This window comes from Corythoichthys intestinalis, chromosome 8, assembly GCF_030265065.1.
Source record: "Corythoichthys intestinalis isolate RoL2023-P3 chromosome 8, ASM3026506v1, whole genome shotgun sequence".
NCBI classification, from domain to species: Eukaryota; Metazoa; Chordata; class Actinopteri; order Syngnathiformes; family Syngnathidae; genus Corythoichthys; species Corythoichthys intestinalis.
In genome coordinates, this window is record NC_080402.1 from 54,562,826 (window position 1) to 54,580,109 (window position 17,284).

Genomic DNA, 17,284 nt, shown 5'->3' on the forward strand with positions numbered 1-17,284 from the left:
CCTGGCTCCAGACGTGGGCCCAGGAGTTCCTCAGGGCAGGGTTTCCCTCCTCTAGTCTTCATTGGGTTTGGGGAACCATGCTTTGTCTTGCCCTTCACCTGTTTGCTTTGTCTAATGTTTCCCTCCTCTATTCTTCATTGGGTTTAGGGAACCATGTTTTGTCTTGCCCTTCACCTGATACCTGTTTGCCTTGGGTGACCCTACCAGAAGCACAAGACTCCCAACAATATAGCTCTCAGGATCATCAGAGCATAATATGCTGAATAAATTTTAATTAAATAGCATAGGTTGTTTCTTGTACAGTGATACCTCAGCTCACGAACATAATTGGTTCCCAGAAAGTGTGTGTAAGGCGAAAAGTTCGTCTTCCGAACATTTATTTCCCATAAGAAACCATTAAAATGAGAATAATCCGTTCCCAGGTCCCCATAAAACATAATTTTCTACTAAATAAGCCTTAAAACTACACAAAAATATACCCTATTTTCTTTAATGTCTTCTTAGGCTTAACACTAGCCTGTGGTGGGGTCTTTTTCAGTCCCATAATAGCAAAAGTACACTCAATATGGTCCAAAATGTATATCAAACACAAACCACGTCCGCACTCAACGAAAGGGAGGGGACGAACTGGGACGCCGTGAGCGTGTGTCAGCTTCTCGTGGCGCTGTTTGACCGCGTGGTTTGGTTCGTCCGCCGAAAACTAGTTTGTCAGCAGAGACTATATGCTCGCGAATTTAATGTTCTTTAGGCGAAAAGTTTGTGAGCTTAAGCGTTCGTGAGCTGAGGTATCACTGTATTTGAATATACCGGCCTCTGATTGTGACTCAAATGATTGCGGGGAAGGCGGGTGGGGGGGCTTAAACTATGTATTTTGACTGTTGATCAATGGCTCACTGACAGTACCCTTTTATCCAGGGCAATAGGCAGATTCCCACATTTATAGAATTTGGTACAAAACAACATGTAAAAGCTTTGGCACCTTGACTATGTCTAACCTTTGCATATCACTGTTTGGTGCCACATGGTGTAGCTGTGTTTCACGTTAACAACCGTTAGTCAAAACCAAAGGAAGTGGATCATCAGACATTTGTTTAGAGGATTGTCAGATTTTACAAACATAACAATGGGGTACACATTTCTGTTTGATGCCTTGTGATTCAGGTTTTAACATCTGAAATGAACTATTCTGTGTTCACAACAATCACCAAGGTAATATTGCCTTCCGTTGCTATTCAAAGAAGGTTTTCCTGCATAGTATAGTTATTTATTTTGAAAAAATGAACCAACAAAGAGCTTTTTTTCCCCCAAGTTGGCTAAGAGACATAAGAGGTCTGTTGGTAGTGAAAAGCGACTTTCACAGTTTGTGTCCCTTAGAAGACTTTTCACAAGGGGCCAAGCTTCAGTTCGTGTTGCTTCCTTTGTTTGGTAGCAAATTTACAGTGGTAACCTTGCTTTGTGTATGGAAGGAACAGAGAACAAACCTTTTAAGTCTTTATGCTTTTTGGTGTGGATGTCCCTGTCGTTTATCTTTTTATCATGTCTCTGCAGACACTTCTGTCTGTTCTTGACACTGAGGGAAAGATGCATGTGGGCCTCTCTGTTTCCCCTTGAGTTGGTAGGATTGCTTTGCATGGATATCATTATGCATATGGAGTGACTTAATTTGAATATAAAGCAATGCTGTCTAAACATTCATTCAAAGACAGCAAGGAACATGTGATAATCTTGTTTAAAGCGAACGTATACAATCTATAGTTTTTACCTTATCTAAATAAGTGTAGCTCCAAGTCTTTCCATCAGCAAATAGTCGTGAAGTGATTCTTCCTTGACTGTCATACTCCCACTTCTCTGTAGTTGGACCCCTTTGCAGGCCAGTTACCTGCCCCGTACTGAACGAACACAAACACGCACACACAAAAAAAAATTGAACCAGTTAATTTACATTGCTATGTGGATGTTTAAAAATAACACCTGGGATGCAATTTATTTGAGCCAAGGAACAGTAATATTTTACAGTGTATTTGAATACACACAAAATACAGGTCCTTGTACACTTAAAAGGGAAAAAAAGTATTTCTTATTGAAACAATAAAATCTTAATAAAAAATATTTTTTTATTGTTTGATTGTATTTGTTTAGGTTTCTACATGACCACCATCACTAGCAAAGGACACACAGCAAATTTATAACATCTTAATCATTTTTCTAAAATCTAGTCAAATAATTTTTCTCCATCTCGTTTTGAGTGTTAAAGACCACTTAACAGATTAATGAGTCAGATTATTCCACTTACTATAAGTAAATATTACTATTTGTTCTTGTTAAGCACATACGTCTAAAAGTAGGTCATTTTTCACCTACACTGCTGGCCAAAAGTATTGGCACATAATGCTCAATTTCTCCCAGAAAATGATTGCAATTACAAACGCTTTGGTAGTAATATCTTCATTTGTATGGCTTGCAATGAAATAACACACAAGAGAGAAAAAAAAAATCATTATCATTTTACACAAAACTCCAAAAATGGGTCAGAAAAAAAAGTATTGGCACCCTCAGCCTAATACTTGGTAGCACAACCTTTAGACAAAATAACTGCGAACAACTGCTTTCGGTATCCATCAATGAGTTTCTTAAAATGCTCTGCTGGAATTTTAAGCCATTCTTCTTTAGCCAAATGCTCCAGGTCTCTGAGATTTGAAGGGTGCCCTCTCCAAACGGCCATTTTCAGATCTCTCCACAGGTGTTCTATGGGATTCAGGTCTGGACTTATTGTTGGCCACTTTAGATGTCTCCAGTGCTTTCTCTCAAACCATTTTCTAGTGCTTTTTGAAGTGTGTTTTGGGTCATTGTCCTGCTGGAAGACCCATGACCTCTGAGGGAGACCAAGCTTTCTCACACTGGGCCCTACATTATGCGGCAAAATTTGTTGGTAGTCTTCAGACTTCATATTGCCATGCACATGGTCAAGCAGTCCAGTGCCAGAGGCAGCAGAGCATCCCCCCCAAAATTCAGGGAACCTCTGCCATGTTTGACTGTTGGGACTGTGTTCTTTTCTTTGAAGACTTCATTTTTTCCCTATAAACTCTATGTTGATGCCTTTTCCCAAAAAGCTCTACTTTTGTCTCATCTGACCAGAGAACAATCTTCCAAATCGTTTTTGGCTTTCTCGGCTACGTTTTGGCAAACTCTAGCCTGGCTTTTTTATGTCTCTGGGTCAGAAGTGTGGTTTCCTGGGTACCCTACCATAGAGTCCCTTTTCATTTAGACGCCAACAGATAGCACGGGTTGACACTGCTGTACCCTCGGACTGCAAGACAACTTGAACTTGTTTGGATGTTAGTCGAGGTTCTTTATCCACCATACGAACAATCTTTCGTTGAAATCTCTCATCAATTTTTCTTGACCGTCCACATCTAGGGAGGTTAGCAACAGTGCCATGGGGTTTACACTTATTGATGACACTTTTCTCCATGCTCAATGTTGTACACACAATGACACAGGACAGAGGTTGAGTCAACTTTAATCCATTTTAACTGACTGCAAGTGTGATTTAGTTATTGCTACCACCTGTTATGTGCCACAGGTAAGCAACAGGTGCTGCTAATTACACAAATTAGAGAAGCATGACATGATTTTTTTAAAGGGTGCTAATACTTTTGTCCGGCCCATTTTAGGAGTTTTGTGTAAAATTATAATGCTTTTTTTCCCCATTCTCTTTTGTGTTTTTTCATTGCAACCAAAATAAATAAAGATATTACTACCAATGCATTTGTAATTGCAATAATTTTCTGGGAGAAATTGAGTATTATCTGACAGAATTGCAGGGGTGCCAGTACCTTTGGCCAGCAGTGTACACGTTACAATTAGATTACTGCATAATAAACATAAAATAGTAATGCCTAATGTAAAAAAACAAGAATAGAGTAAAGAATAAAAGTTAATACACTCATGTAAAGCTGTCGGAACACGAAGGGCGAATGAAGAGGACGCTGGGATGTCCGTCTTAGCCAGTTGGATGCTAGGCAATAGCCAATGGCAAAGCAGGTATAAGTATGATACGTTCAGAAACCTCTGGGAGCTGCGAGTACCAGCCATACTGTATTTTTGCCTTTCTTATCCTGAAATTTCTTTTGTAACAAGAGGCAATATTTTCCTGTTGAGGCCTGTTTTAACCTGAAAATTCTCTATGTAGAGACGTTCATAAGTAGAGGTACCACTGTATATGTGTAAGTGATTGGAATTCTATAACAATTCTTACAAAATAAGGTTAATACCAATGCTAATACAGCACACAGATTCTTACCTGGAGTATGTAAGGTTAACAGCGAGCAGCTTGCTGCTTGGTACCCACAGTGTCGGATGCCCTTGGGTGTCATAGATGATTTTCAGAAGGAACTTCCGATGATCATCATAAATTTTCTCTGTTCGTAGGTTGCGATCATAATCGACAGACAACAGGTTCCTTCCATTCACCTTGGAGTCAAAAACAAAGTAAGAGATGTTCTCAACGGAAATCTCTCAGCATTTTGATATGCATACTGTCTCCAACTTCTCTCTTGTCAATATTTTATGTGACTGAATTTTTTGGTCGCAAAAAGTGTGCCAATACATATTATATTTAGGTGGCAGAATGCTAAATAAAAGTTATAATGAAACAACATAGATTCAATTCACTTTTTTGATAGTTCTCGCTTATGCCTCTCGTCACTTACTTTCATATCTGAAAAAAACACATTTTTCCTCTATCAATTATCCCTACCACGTTTCTAAATGAAGGTCTTGAACGCTTGGATTCCATCACAGCTGACTATGGATGAACCTTATAGTGCAAAAAATACGGTCATCCGAGTAGAGATTTTTGTACGTCGCCCTATAGTTGTTGGGCCCCAATACTAGGGTGTTTGGACACCTATAGAAGCCCAGCGTCAGTCAATGTAAACAGTAATGTGAGCTGCTTTTGTCTGTCTGTTGCGGGCGGCGACTTCTTTGGACAGATTTTTTCCGGGGAAAAGGCCACCTACTGAGCCAGAAGAGCAGCCTACAGCCAAATCCTTTCTGCATAATAAGTGGCTAAAAGCTAGCAAATGAGGCAAAAAAAGCGAATGAACTGAGACCATCAAACCTCGTGGCGAACGTAATGCTAAAGAATTCATTATGCCTGTGACCAAGGGTATTTGCCGTCAAGTTTAAGGAGAGGCCGCTATTGAAAAATGTTGATTCAGCATTTGTGAGTTACATTTTCACTGCACTTAATGTTCATTTTTAGCCCCGTTGTCCATCCGTCCGTCCATCCGTCCGTCCATCCATTCTCTTCTGCTTAATCTGGGGTCGGGTCGCGGGTGCAGCAGCTTTAGCAGGGAAGCCCAGACTTCCCTCTCCCAAGGCACTTCAACCAGCACCTCTGGCAGGATCCCAAAGCGTTCCCAGGCCAGCCGAGAGACATGGTCTCTCAAGCGTGTCCTGAGTCGTCCCTGGGGCCTCCTGCCGGTGGGACATGCCCAGAAAACCTCTCCAGGGAGGTGTCCAGGAGACATCCGAACCAGATGCCCGAGCCACCTCAATTGGCTCTTCTCAACGCGAAGTGGCTTGATACAGAGTCTCTCCCGGATGACCGAGCTTCTCACCCTATCTCTAAGGGAGAGCCCGGACACTCATTTCGGGCTCTTGTATCCGGGATCTTGTTCTTTCGGTCACGACCCACAGCTCGTGACCAAAGGTGAGGGTAGGAATGTAGATTGACTGGTAAATCGAGAGCTTTGCCTTTCGGCTCTGCTCCTTCTTCACCACTACGGAATGGTGCAGAGTCCACATGACTGCAGACGCTTCACCGATCCACCTGTCAATCTCCCGCCCCCTCCTACCCTCACTCGTGAACAAGACCCCAAGATACTTGAACTCCTCCACTTGGGGCAGGATCTCATCCCCGACCCGGCGAGGGCATGCCATCCTTTTCCAACTGACGACTATGGTCTCTGATTTGGAGGTGCTTATCTTTATCCCGACCGCTTCACACTTGGCTTCGAACTGCTCCAGTGTGAGATGGAGGTCACAGCCTGATGAAGCCAACAGCACCACATCATCTGCAAAAAGCAGAGATGCAATGCTGAGGCCAACAAACCCGATCCCTTCAACGCTTTGGCTGTGCCTAGAAATTCTGTCCATTAAAATTAGGACCAGAATCAGTGACAAAAGGCGGAGTCCAACCCTCACTGGGAACGAATTCGACTTACTGCCGGCAATGCAGACCAAACTCAGACACCGGCCGAACATGGACTGAACAGCCCTTACCAAGGGGCTCCCGTTATCCCGGAACATCCTCCACAGGACCCTCCGAGGCTCCTGGTCAAAAGCCTTCTCCTAATCCACAAAACACATGTAGACTGGTTGGGCGAACCACCATGTACCCTCGAGGACCCTGTCGAGGGTGTAGAGCTAGTCCACTGTCCCTTGGCCGGGACGAAAACCACACTGCTCCTCTTGAATCTGAGATTTGACTTCCCGACGGACCCTCCTTTTCAGCTCTCCTGCATAGACTTTACCGGGAAGGCTGAGGAGTGTGATCCCTCTATAATTGGAACACACCCTTCGGTCCCCCTTCTTAAAAATGGGGACAACCACCCTGGTCTGCTAATCCAGAGGCACTGTCCCCGATGTCCACACGATGTTGTAGAGTCATGTCAGCCACGACAGCCCCACAACATCCCGAGCCTTTAGGAGCTCCATTCGGATCTCATCCACCCCCGGGGCCTTGCAACCGAGGAGCTTTCCAACCACCTCAGTGATTTCGACCAGAGATAGGACAGCCCACCTAGGATTCCCCAGAATCTGCTCCCTCAAAGGAAGGCTTGTCGGTGGAATTGAGGAGGTCTTTGAAGTATTCTCCCCACTGACTCACGACGTCCCATGTCGAGGTCAGCAGTAACCCATCTCCACTATACACAGTGTTAATGGTGCCTTGCTTTCCTCTCCTGAGATGCTGGATGGTGGACCAGAATTTCCTTGAAGCCGTCCGCAAGTTGTTTTTCATGGCCTCGCCAGACTCCTGCCATGTCCAAGTTTTTGCCTTGGCGACCGCCGAAGCTGCAGTCCACTTAGCCAGTCAGCTAGCCCCGTCGAGTTAATTTGTATTAACTGACATTTTCTGCCACACATTGCCGGTCAGTGAAAAAAAGGGCCCATATCTCACCCTTCCGTGGTGCAAGAAACGTTGGGCACCACTGAGCTATAGCACAGTATAATAATAACAATTCATATTGAAGTTGTGCTGAGAAAAAAAAAATCATTTAAAAATAAAAAAATCAGAAAACAGTAAGCAGTTACTCACAATGTCACTTGAGTATTCTTTTCAACAATTTCTTTTTTACTTGTAATTTTTGGATGACTACTTTTACTTGAGTAATATTGTTTAGAACAGTGTTTTTCAACCTTTTCTGAGTCATGGCACATTTTAACATTGGAGGAAATTTCGCGGCACACACAAACCAAAAATGTTCCAAAATGACTTTCTGTACAGTATATTTAATTATAAAATAATTTCTCAATATTTATACTTACTCAGTGCGAAACTTGAGCCTGCTTAGATAAACACAAATCCGATATCCTTGCAGGAATCTTTGCCTACCGCTCTCAGTCTCTCTTTGTTTTTATTTTTTATTGCAGTTAGGCATCAAAATCAGAGAATTATCAGACGGGGACTTCAGCAATGTCTTTAACCGCATAGGGCCGAGTATCTCTCTGACAATGGCTTTGCAGGCGGGTAGATTTGATGTCCCTGCCACAGTGTGGAACTTTTTGGATTTAGCAACAAGTTCAGCAACAAGGTAACTTGCTTTGAGGGCTTATTTACCATTGTAATTTTTCTCAAAAAAAGTTCAGTTTCTCTGTAATTTCACAAAGGAAATCAAAATAGTCAACTCATTTTGAAGCGATGAATGTTTCGTTTGGAGATGACATAGTTGCTCATGTCGCGTTCAAGAGCTACTCGAAATTCTAGCCATCAGCCACCTTGCTGTCCTTACAATGTATTGAAATTAAACACGGGGGGATTGACGGTCGTCACATATGGATGAAATGGATAGGAAGCTTTCTTGTATATCGACACTTGACGAGTCTAAACAAATGATGTACAGTTGACGTGCTGGGGTCCACATTGTCGTGGACAGCAAGGTGGCTGATCGCTAGAAATCCGAGCAGTTATTGAATGCGACAAGAGCAATACTTCGTTCATTTGCACATGACCGAGAATTTTCTACCTACTTCTTCCTTCCTACTGCAACTCCGCCTGACGACATTTAGAAATAAAATTGCGATATTGGATAATTTTTCGCTGCACACCTGACGATCTCTCGCGGCACACTCGGCACACCGGTTGGAAAAACACCGGTTTATAACTGACGCTACTCTTACTGGAGCAAAATTGTTGGCTACTCTACCCACCTCAAATTATAGGTAATGCAATTTTGAAGGCTACTCACTCTAAGCTTTCTCCCAAAAACAATGATTTTTCCTCGTGTCTGTTCCTTCCTAAATCTCCACTCCACCAAGTTTTGGCCATTCTCTCCAGGGAGTGTCATGTTGCGTCGCGCTACAATTGGGTTAGCAGCACCTGGATTTTGGCAGAAAGAGAGACAATAGTGATTAGATTTTTGGTTTGAAAGAACTGTTCATGAAAAACAGTCTGCGCCCCAGACTTGAAAACACTGTAAATCATGATGCAGTCACTGAAAAGTAACAACAGTTGTTTTTCACAGTTTGTGGTGTAATGTGCACCTACCGACCAGAATATGAGGCTCTGTCTGATAATGTGTATCCATCCCATTGGCATAGATTACCCTGAGAGAATGGTCATTACCCACTTGGTAGCTGTTTCGAAGCTGGTCTATGAAGAGAAGCGAGAGGGATATGTGATTACAGCAAAGAGAACATATATCCCCATGAAAAAAAAAAAGAAAAAAAAAAAAGATTATTAAAGCGCTGGGAAAAAAAAGGGACAGAAGGATGATAACTGGATGAACAAAGAGGAGAGAAAACAGTTCAATTAATTTCTACACCCTTATTTGAACCCGCTAATGGAGCACAGAGCAGGTATTAACATCCCGCTGCCTCTTTTAATTAGGTTTCCCTTGACCTCACAGCACTAATGACCACCACTGTGTGTGTATTTGTGTGTGAATAAGCAGAACTGATGACTTAACAAGAGGCTACATTCAATCACCTACAAACAATTTATCACAAACAACTGAAAAAACATGTTTAATAAAGGCAGATTAAAGCAACATTTACTGTACTTTTTCATACATGGTGTCAAAAGTGCTTTTGTGAAATGAAAGTGCATGTCTGCATCGTTTGAATAAGCACTCAAGAATTTCATTTTGTATTACACTTAATGCTCTTTTGCAAGTGCAATCTTAGCAAGCCAAAATAAATGTTATTGCAGGCATAAAAACACTTGTGTCTTTGTTTTAGATTTCTTAAAATATATTCTGCAACGCATTAAACGTTCGTAATCTGTTTACTCAAACTCCCTAATTGATAAATGAATGGGACTGCCATCAGATGGCCTTAATTTGGTTGTTTTAGTCTGAATGTGATGGCGTGTATGATAAACATTGTTTGACCACATGAGTACTGTAGTTTAATTTAGACACGTTCCCATCCGCTCCAGCTCAACAGATAAAACACGTTTGTGCACTGTGATCGTGTACAACTCAAACACATACAAAAACGAGTGACTCAAACATAAGCAGATCAAATAATGAGCGAATCATACAGCAGCGGTCAACAGAAAATTGGCACCCTGCCTTGTCTCTTGCTACCTCAATCATAATATAATAATAATATTATTATAATAATAGGTGACAGAATGACAGTGACACGACCCCGCCCACACACTCGTTAACCCTTGGCAACACCAAGACAAGTAGTGCTCAAATTCCTGCCTCTAACACTGGGCTTGCATGAGGTTGACAATATGTTCTGAACGCAACGATTAATCGATTAAATTGAGTAATTGGATTAGAAAAAACTTTGATTCAAATTTTGCTGCTTCGAGGATTCTTTAATAAGAATGCTGTTATAATGATTTGTTTTGAAAGTGTTGCAATTAGTTTCATTGATTCGGGAGGATACACTGCCTTCTAGTGGCAACAGTGAATTTGACATAACTCACATACAGTGGTATGAAAAAATATCTGAACCTTTTAGAATATTTCACGTCTGCATAAAATCATCAAATGTGATCTAATCTTTGCAAAATAACACAGATGAAAAAAACTGTCTGCTTTAATTAAAACCTCCCAAACATTTATAGTTTTCAAATTTTAATGAGGATGGAATGCAAACAATGACAGAAGGGGAAAAAATAAGTACGTCAACCATCACAGTTAATATTTTGTGGGCCTCCCTTTTACAGCAAAAGCTTCAACCAACCTGTAGCTGCAAATCAGTCTCACACATCAATCTTTGCCAATTCTTCTCTACAAAACTGCACAAACAAGTTCAGTCAGATTCGCGGGATGTCTGGCATGAATCGCTGTCTTTAGGTCATGCCACAGCATCTCAATGGGGTTCAAATCTGGACTTTGACTTTGGACTTTGGCCACTCCAGAATGTGTATTTTGTTCTTCTGAAACCATTCAACAGTTGATTTAATTCTGTGTTTTGGATCATTGCCTTGTTGCAGCATCCATCCGCTTTTTAGCTTCAACTGCCTGACAGACGCCCTCAGGTTTTCCTGCAAAACATCCTGATAAACCTTTGCAATCATTCTTCCATTAATTACTGCAAGTTGTCCTGGCCCCGAGGCAGCAAAAACAGGCCCAATTCTTAATGCTCCCTCCACCATGCATTACGGTGGGAATGCGGTATTCATGTTGGGGAGCTGTTCCATTTTCCCTCCACACATGATGTTGTGTGTTACTCCCAAACAATTCAAGTTTGGTTTCGTCAATCCACAAAATATTTCGCCAAAACATCTGTGGAGTGTTCAATTGCCTTTTTGCGAACATTAAATGAGCAACAATGTTTTTTTAGACAGCAGTGGCTTCCTTTCGTGGAGTCCTCCCATGAACACCATTCTCGGCCATAGTTTTACATACAGTTGACGTGTGCACAGAGATATTGAACTGTGTCAGTTATTTCTGCTGTCTTTAGAAGACACTCTACGGTTCTTTTTTTATCTCTCTAAGTATTCCGTGCTGAACTATTGGCATCATCTGTGGTGGACGGCCACTCCTTGGGAGAGAAGCAACAGTGCCAAACTCTCTCCATTTGTAGACAACAAGACTGATGAACATCCAGACTTTATGAGATGGTTTTGTATCCTTTCACAACTTTATACAAATCAGCAATCCTTGATTGCAGGTCTTTAGACAGCTCTTACGATCGAGCCATGATGCACATCAGACAATGCTTCTCATCAAGACATTTCTAACCAGGTGTGTGTTTTATAGTGGGCAGGGAAGCTTTAAACCACTCATGTATGATTGGGAACACACCTGACTTATTGTTTTTGGTAAAAATTGCTTTCAATTGCTCTTTAGGTCTCCTTAGTCAGAGGGTTCACTTATTTTTTCTCCCCTTCTGTCATTGTTTGCATGAGTTTGCTAGCCTCATTAAAATATGAAAAGCTATTAATGTTTGGGTGGTTTTAATTAAAGCAGACAGTTTTTTCATCTGTGTGATTTTGCAAAGATCAGATCACATTTGATGGTGATTTTATGCAGAAATGTAAGAAATTCCAAAAGGTTCAGATACTATTTCATACCACTGTAACATTGCTGAATCCAGCTGCTCCCTGTTCAGAACAACATAAGGTTTTAAGTTTTTATTTGAGCTAAAATGATTGTTTATGAGTTCATATATTTAGTTTAGAGGTATATTTAGCAGTTTTTGTGGGAATATGTGTTTGAATTATTTTTTAAGAGCATTGTAAAAAAGAAAGAAAAAAAAAAAAAGATATCACTATTTTATAGCATTTAAGGTAACGGACTTTTGCCATGCAACTTAGCCAAATGTTGATTTGTTGTACTTTGATCATTTATTTATTTTTACACATAATTAGCCCGTTTGAGGCTAAGTCAGGTATTTATTTTCAAATTCATTTATTGCTCTTGTGAAATGAAAGTGTAATTCTGCATTGTTTGAAGAAACACAGTTTTTTGTTTTTGTATTTGGATTTAATGCTCTTTTGTAAGTGAAATCCTGGCAAGTCAAAATCAATCAAATGTAATCCGATTACTCGATTATTCCAACTAACTATTTATTAAGTTAATAGAGTAGTTAAACAATCGATCGCTGCAGCCCTGCTTCCGATGTTCAATAATTTAGCTCCTCTGTACAGAAATCCTGCTTGGAATGATCGGAAAAGTGACAAAAACACTGTCATGAACACAGCCAAAACAGCCACCTAGAGCCCTTCGCTGCTGCGTTCGGACACACACTGCCATGATGATCATGATGATGATGAAAAAAAACAAAAAACAAACAAAAAAAAGAAATATGAGTGTGGTAATAGAAGACTTCCAGATAGCAAGCGTTGGAGTTGAAGATCCAGAGGACAAGGACAGATGGAAAAGAATGATTCACTCTGGTGACCGTTGCGTTGGATAAAGCGAAAATGGAAGAAACTCTTAGTTGACTGGAATATTTTTGGCCCAATGCATATTCAATATTTTTGCAGATTACAAACTGAAGAAAAGTTAAATAAAATATTTCTTCGAAAAATCCTTTCTTCATCTGATGATATTACTCTGAAGCTCCTCTTTTTGTTATTAACCACACCTTAAATATGAAATATCTTTCCTAAAAAGGCGAGGCAATCTAATCTGTTATTGTTTACAAAGCTCAGCGTACCGCTCATGGGACTTTGCAGACTAGTTGCATACTGACACAGAGTGAGATGAAATACTAAATAATGTATACATATCGATGCTTCGCTCGTCGATGCCGCTGAATAACTTATTACATTCCAATCAATACTGCTCTGCTGTGTTTGTCTCATGCTCCGGGCCGACATAATGTGAACTAAAACAAATCACTGCTAGCCACACATGACCTTGGTTCAAGTGGTCCATTAGTTCATATTGAACAAGTGTCTGCAACATTCGTGATTTGCCGCTTTGTTCAAACAACAACAAGTACTAAAAATTAAGCAAACCCAAATTATATATATACTGTACATGCACACGTACATACAAAATGGGTTAAAATCATGAATTGTGTCTAATATCTATCTATCTATCTATCTATCTATCTATCTATCTATCTATCTATCTATCTATCTATCTATCTATCTATCTATCTATCTATCTATCTATCTATCTATCTATCTATCTATCTATCTATCTATCTATCTATCTATCTATCTATCTATCTATCTATCTATCTATCTATCTATCTATCTATCTATCTATCTATCTATCAAATGTGATGTGATCTTTGTAAAAATCACACGGATGAAAAAACAGTGTCTGCTTTAACTAAAACCACCCAAACATTTATAGGTCTTCATATTTTAACAGAATAACAATAACAGAAGGGGTAAAAATAAGTAACCATCACATTTAATATTTTTGTGGCGCCCCTTTGGCAGCAATAACTTCAACTCGATGCTTCCTGTAGCTGCAGATCTGTCTGACACATCGATCAGGATTAATCTTGGCCCATTCTCCTCTACAAAACTGCTGCTGACTTTATTTTTTTGGTAAAACTTGGTTTCAATTGCTCTTTAAGTCTCCTTAGGTAGAAGGTTCATTTACTTGTCATTGTTTGTATGCTATCCTCACTGAAATACAAATATCTATAAATGTTTGGGTGGTTTTCGTTAAAGCAGAGACTGTTTTTTTCATCTGTGTGATTTTGACAAAGATCAGATCACATTTGATAGTGATTTTATGCAGAAATGTGAGAAATTCCAAAAGGTTCAGATACTTTTTCATACCACTGTAGCTTGCTTTGGACATCGTCATTTCGCTAGTTCAATGCCAGATAATCGATAAAATCAATCGACATATTTTTGTCCCATCTATGGTCTTTCCAGTCATACACTTTGCTGCTATATTTGAGGATTATACAGAAGTTTTAGCAGTGTTTGTAGGAGGGTAGATCACTGAATAAAATGCCAAGTTGCCAACATTTTGTTGCCGTTGTCTCCAACTTTATTGTGAATAATGTATTAATCTGTCATTGTCATGTCCAAATTCTCTCAATACAAAAGCTGAAAGCAATGCTCACATTGATCGGGCCATCTCTACCAATGTCTCAATACTTGCTAACTTTGGTAATTTAAATTGATCCAATAACGTTTGTTAGAGGCATACATTAACAATTTGAAATGAATAAAATAATATACATGATTTAAACCGTAATTACTGAACCAAGCCTCCACATTTAAGCTCCTTACCCTGCACCAGAGTGTAGAATGAGTCTATTGATGACAGGTTGGTCGTTATGGAAACATCCTCGTCCCTCCCTGACGTCTCAATATCCACAGCAACGGCGCCTGATGACATGTCGCCGTGGAGATTGGTAACCACGCCGGTCGGGAAGGTAACATTAGTCAAACGACCCTCGCTGTCATAACTATGGGTACAGTAAAGAGGAAGGGTTGTGTTAAAACACCGACAATTTCTCATAATATACAATTCGTATGGTCATAAAACATTTGGATTGGGCAAGCTTTAGTATACCCAGCAAGAGGAAGCAGTTTAAAACATAAATAATTACACTCACCAGCAATGCATGTAGTAAATGTATGCTGTTTTGCCATATGGCCACCATTAAGTGGTAAATAATCCATATTAGAAAATGCAAATATCATGATTCTACTCACTCATAGAATGTAGTCCAACCAATTTGGATGCTTTTGGTTGCGAGCAATCCACTGTTGCCATGGTAACTAAACAAGACCATCTCTTGACCCTGAGCTGTGAGAGACTTCAGTCCCCCATTTGTTCCGATGGTCAGCCAGATGACCTACACATAGAAGCATGGGTACAGTACAGTCAAATACGGCATATGTTTAAATTGTTTACAATCTGTTAGTTTCCATTTCCCAGTGCTTCTTAATTATTTTCTGCCCCCCCCCCCACCTCCCCCCAGAGGATGTAAACGTTCAACTGTAAATTGTATCATTTGTCTATAAAATTATTATCGCTATAAGTAGACCTCTGCATAACACTGTCATTTTTAATATTAAAGAAAAAAAATATAGATCAACTTACGATAAAGTACAACTTTATTAACATTAACAGTATAAACAATACAGTATTGTACATTGAACAAAGTGGACTGAAAACGGTTTTGATACAAATCTGGCCCAGATTGGGTCTGCTAATTTGGACCAATTCTGATCCAAAACTGGTTGCTGATCCGGCAAGTGACTTTATACCGCCTTTAGGCCATTGTTCAAAAAGACAATTGGGCCGAAATTTGCAGTACATCTGGCCCATGTCCGCTCCAGTTATATTTTGCTATCTGGGATGGTATGCCACCTTATATGATGCTAACAGCGCTATCTGGTTCACTGATGTAACACTGACAAAGCAAGACGATTGTTGGCAATACTATTCAGCACCTTTTCGCTGAAAAATGAGAAAATCAAGCGGCTTATCAATGGGATTGGGGTCTAATGTCTTTAAGTGACGTCTTAATTGATTTGGCTTTCCTGCTGTCCGCTGCAAACATCTTTAGACACAGTAAACAGACTGGTCTTTCCTCGTCTCCCGCTGTATTAAAAGTCAAAGCCAAACGCTATATACACTTCGTCATATTTACTCATCTTAGCTCTTCATATCTTAAGTGCTCTTTGCTGTGTGCTCTTTTTTGGTTTAAAAATACACCGCACACTCTGAAAATGAGAGCGTCTCTGCCACCCAATAAGTGGATGTGCAATTACACTTTGTTCTAGTACAGCAAAAATGTATGTTCCCCGAGGTCACATGCGCCACTCTAGGCATTGCTCTGCGCTCCCATGGGGGAGTGCGCCCCACTATTTGAGAAGTACTGCCATAGCCAAATATAATATTCCACGGATATGAAACAGAGGTCAGTAGTTTTTCTTTGCATTTGGTCTTAACCTGATTGTCTGGGGTGACCACACGAACAGGCATCCTGTTCGTATCCCTACGGATACGGAGGGTGTTACCGCTGCTGTCAGTCACCGCTGTCAAATCCTCTTCATTGCTGTAAGAAAAAATGTTAAATTATTAGACTGGCAGGGGGATAGGGAGCAAAAGCTTACAAATCTTATTACCCACACCAACCTGTAGCTAAAATTATATTTATAGTCTCCAGTGACCAGGGATACTGTGGATTGGTGAGTTCCATTTAAGTCAAACACATAGAGCTCCTGGGCGGCTGGAGAGGCCACTTCATAGTAACCGGGACCAGATGCCAAGGAGCCTGAGGACACACAATTGCGTTTCGAACACTTAACGGTAATTAAGAGGCATCGGTTGATGATCAACATTAAATGGGTCATATAAAAGTGTGTGTTCCAAACTAGTGGTTGACCGATATGGAATTTTCGAATACTGATGCTGATATCTAAAAAAGATTTCAGCCAATTGCCGATATCCAAAGCCGATTATGTAAACCGATATTAGAGACCGATACACTTTTTTTAAAGCATGTATTATGAAAGGCCATTTTTAAAAAATTGCTTCAACAGCTTCAAATTTACAATGATGACCTGAGATGTATGGATTAGGATTAGGACTAACTCGGTCTCGTGCTACCAAACCAACGAACACAGCACTTGATGAGATGTAAGCAAGGGAAAGTTAGAGGATGCTCGCCATTCTAATGCTAATAGTTAACGTGAATGCCACGGAAACGCTATGAATGTAAGGATAACTCAATAAACACCTTAAAAGGCTCAATCAACATTGCACATTATCTAATGCAAGATAAAAAACAACTTTACAATATTTACAAAACAGGCAAGTCTGCAGCTTCTTGTAGTATGGAAGTTCCCCCCCAAAATTATAAGATGCATCGCGATTTGACATGTGACAATTACATTACGATTCATAAAGGATCAAAAACTATGATTTTCCTTAATAACTTTCTGACAGCCGCTCGTAGCGGAACGAAATTCAAGACACGTCTGCAGCCCGTGCATCTTTAACGGACACACACACAACGTTATGATGGATGCTGCCAGTTACTGAGCGAGAGATTTACTCCTTTTCAAAAGACTGGAAAATAAATTTGTGTATGAGACAGGCAGGGGGTGCCAGGGACCTGGCGGTTGCGCTTCTGTGCGCAAGTTATTTTTTTTAGA

General features: G+C 40.3%; 1 protein-coding gene across 10 annotated transcripts in view; it reads right to left on the reverse strand.

Annotated features, from left to right (window-relative positions):
* Positions 1 to 17,284, reverse strand: part of tenm3 (teneurin transmembrane protein 3) — a 451,194-nt gene that overhangs the window by 41,200 nt on the left and 392,710 nt on the right. For all 10 annotated transcript variants that reach the window (XM_057842847.1, XM_057842853.1, XM_057842852.1 and 7 more), the window contains 8 exons: positions 16,263 to 16,401; positions 16,077 to 16,182; positions 14,831 to 14,973; positions 14,402 to 14,580; positions 8,774 to 8,878; positions 8,475 to 8,605; positions 4,304 to 4,473; positions 1,763 to 1,889 (listed from right to left, as the gene is read on the reverse strand). In XM_057842847.1, the coding sequence (XP_057698830.1) occupies positions 1,763 to 1,889; positions 4,304 to 4,473; positions 8,475 to 8,605; positions 8,774 to 8,878; positions 14,402 to 14,580; positions 14,831 to 14,973; positions 16,077 to 16,182; positions 16,263 to 16,401 (1,100 nt within the window). The remainder of the gene's footprint in view (positions 1 to 1,762; positions 1,890 to 4,303; positions 4,474 to 8,474; positions 8,606 to 8,773; positions 8,879 to 14,401; positions 14,581 to 14,830; positions 14,974 to 16,076; positions 16,183 to 16,262; positions 16,402 to 17,284) is intronic.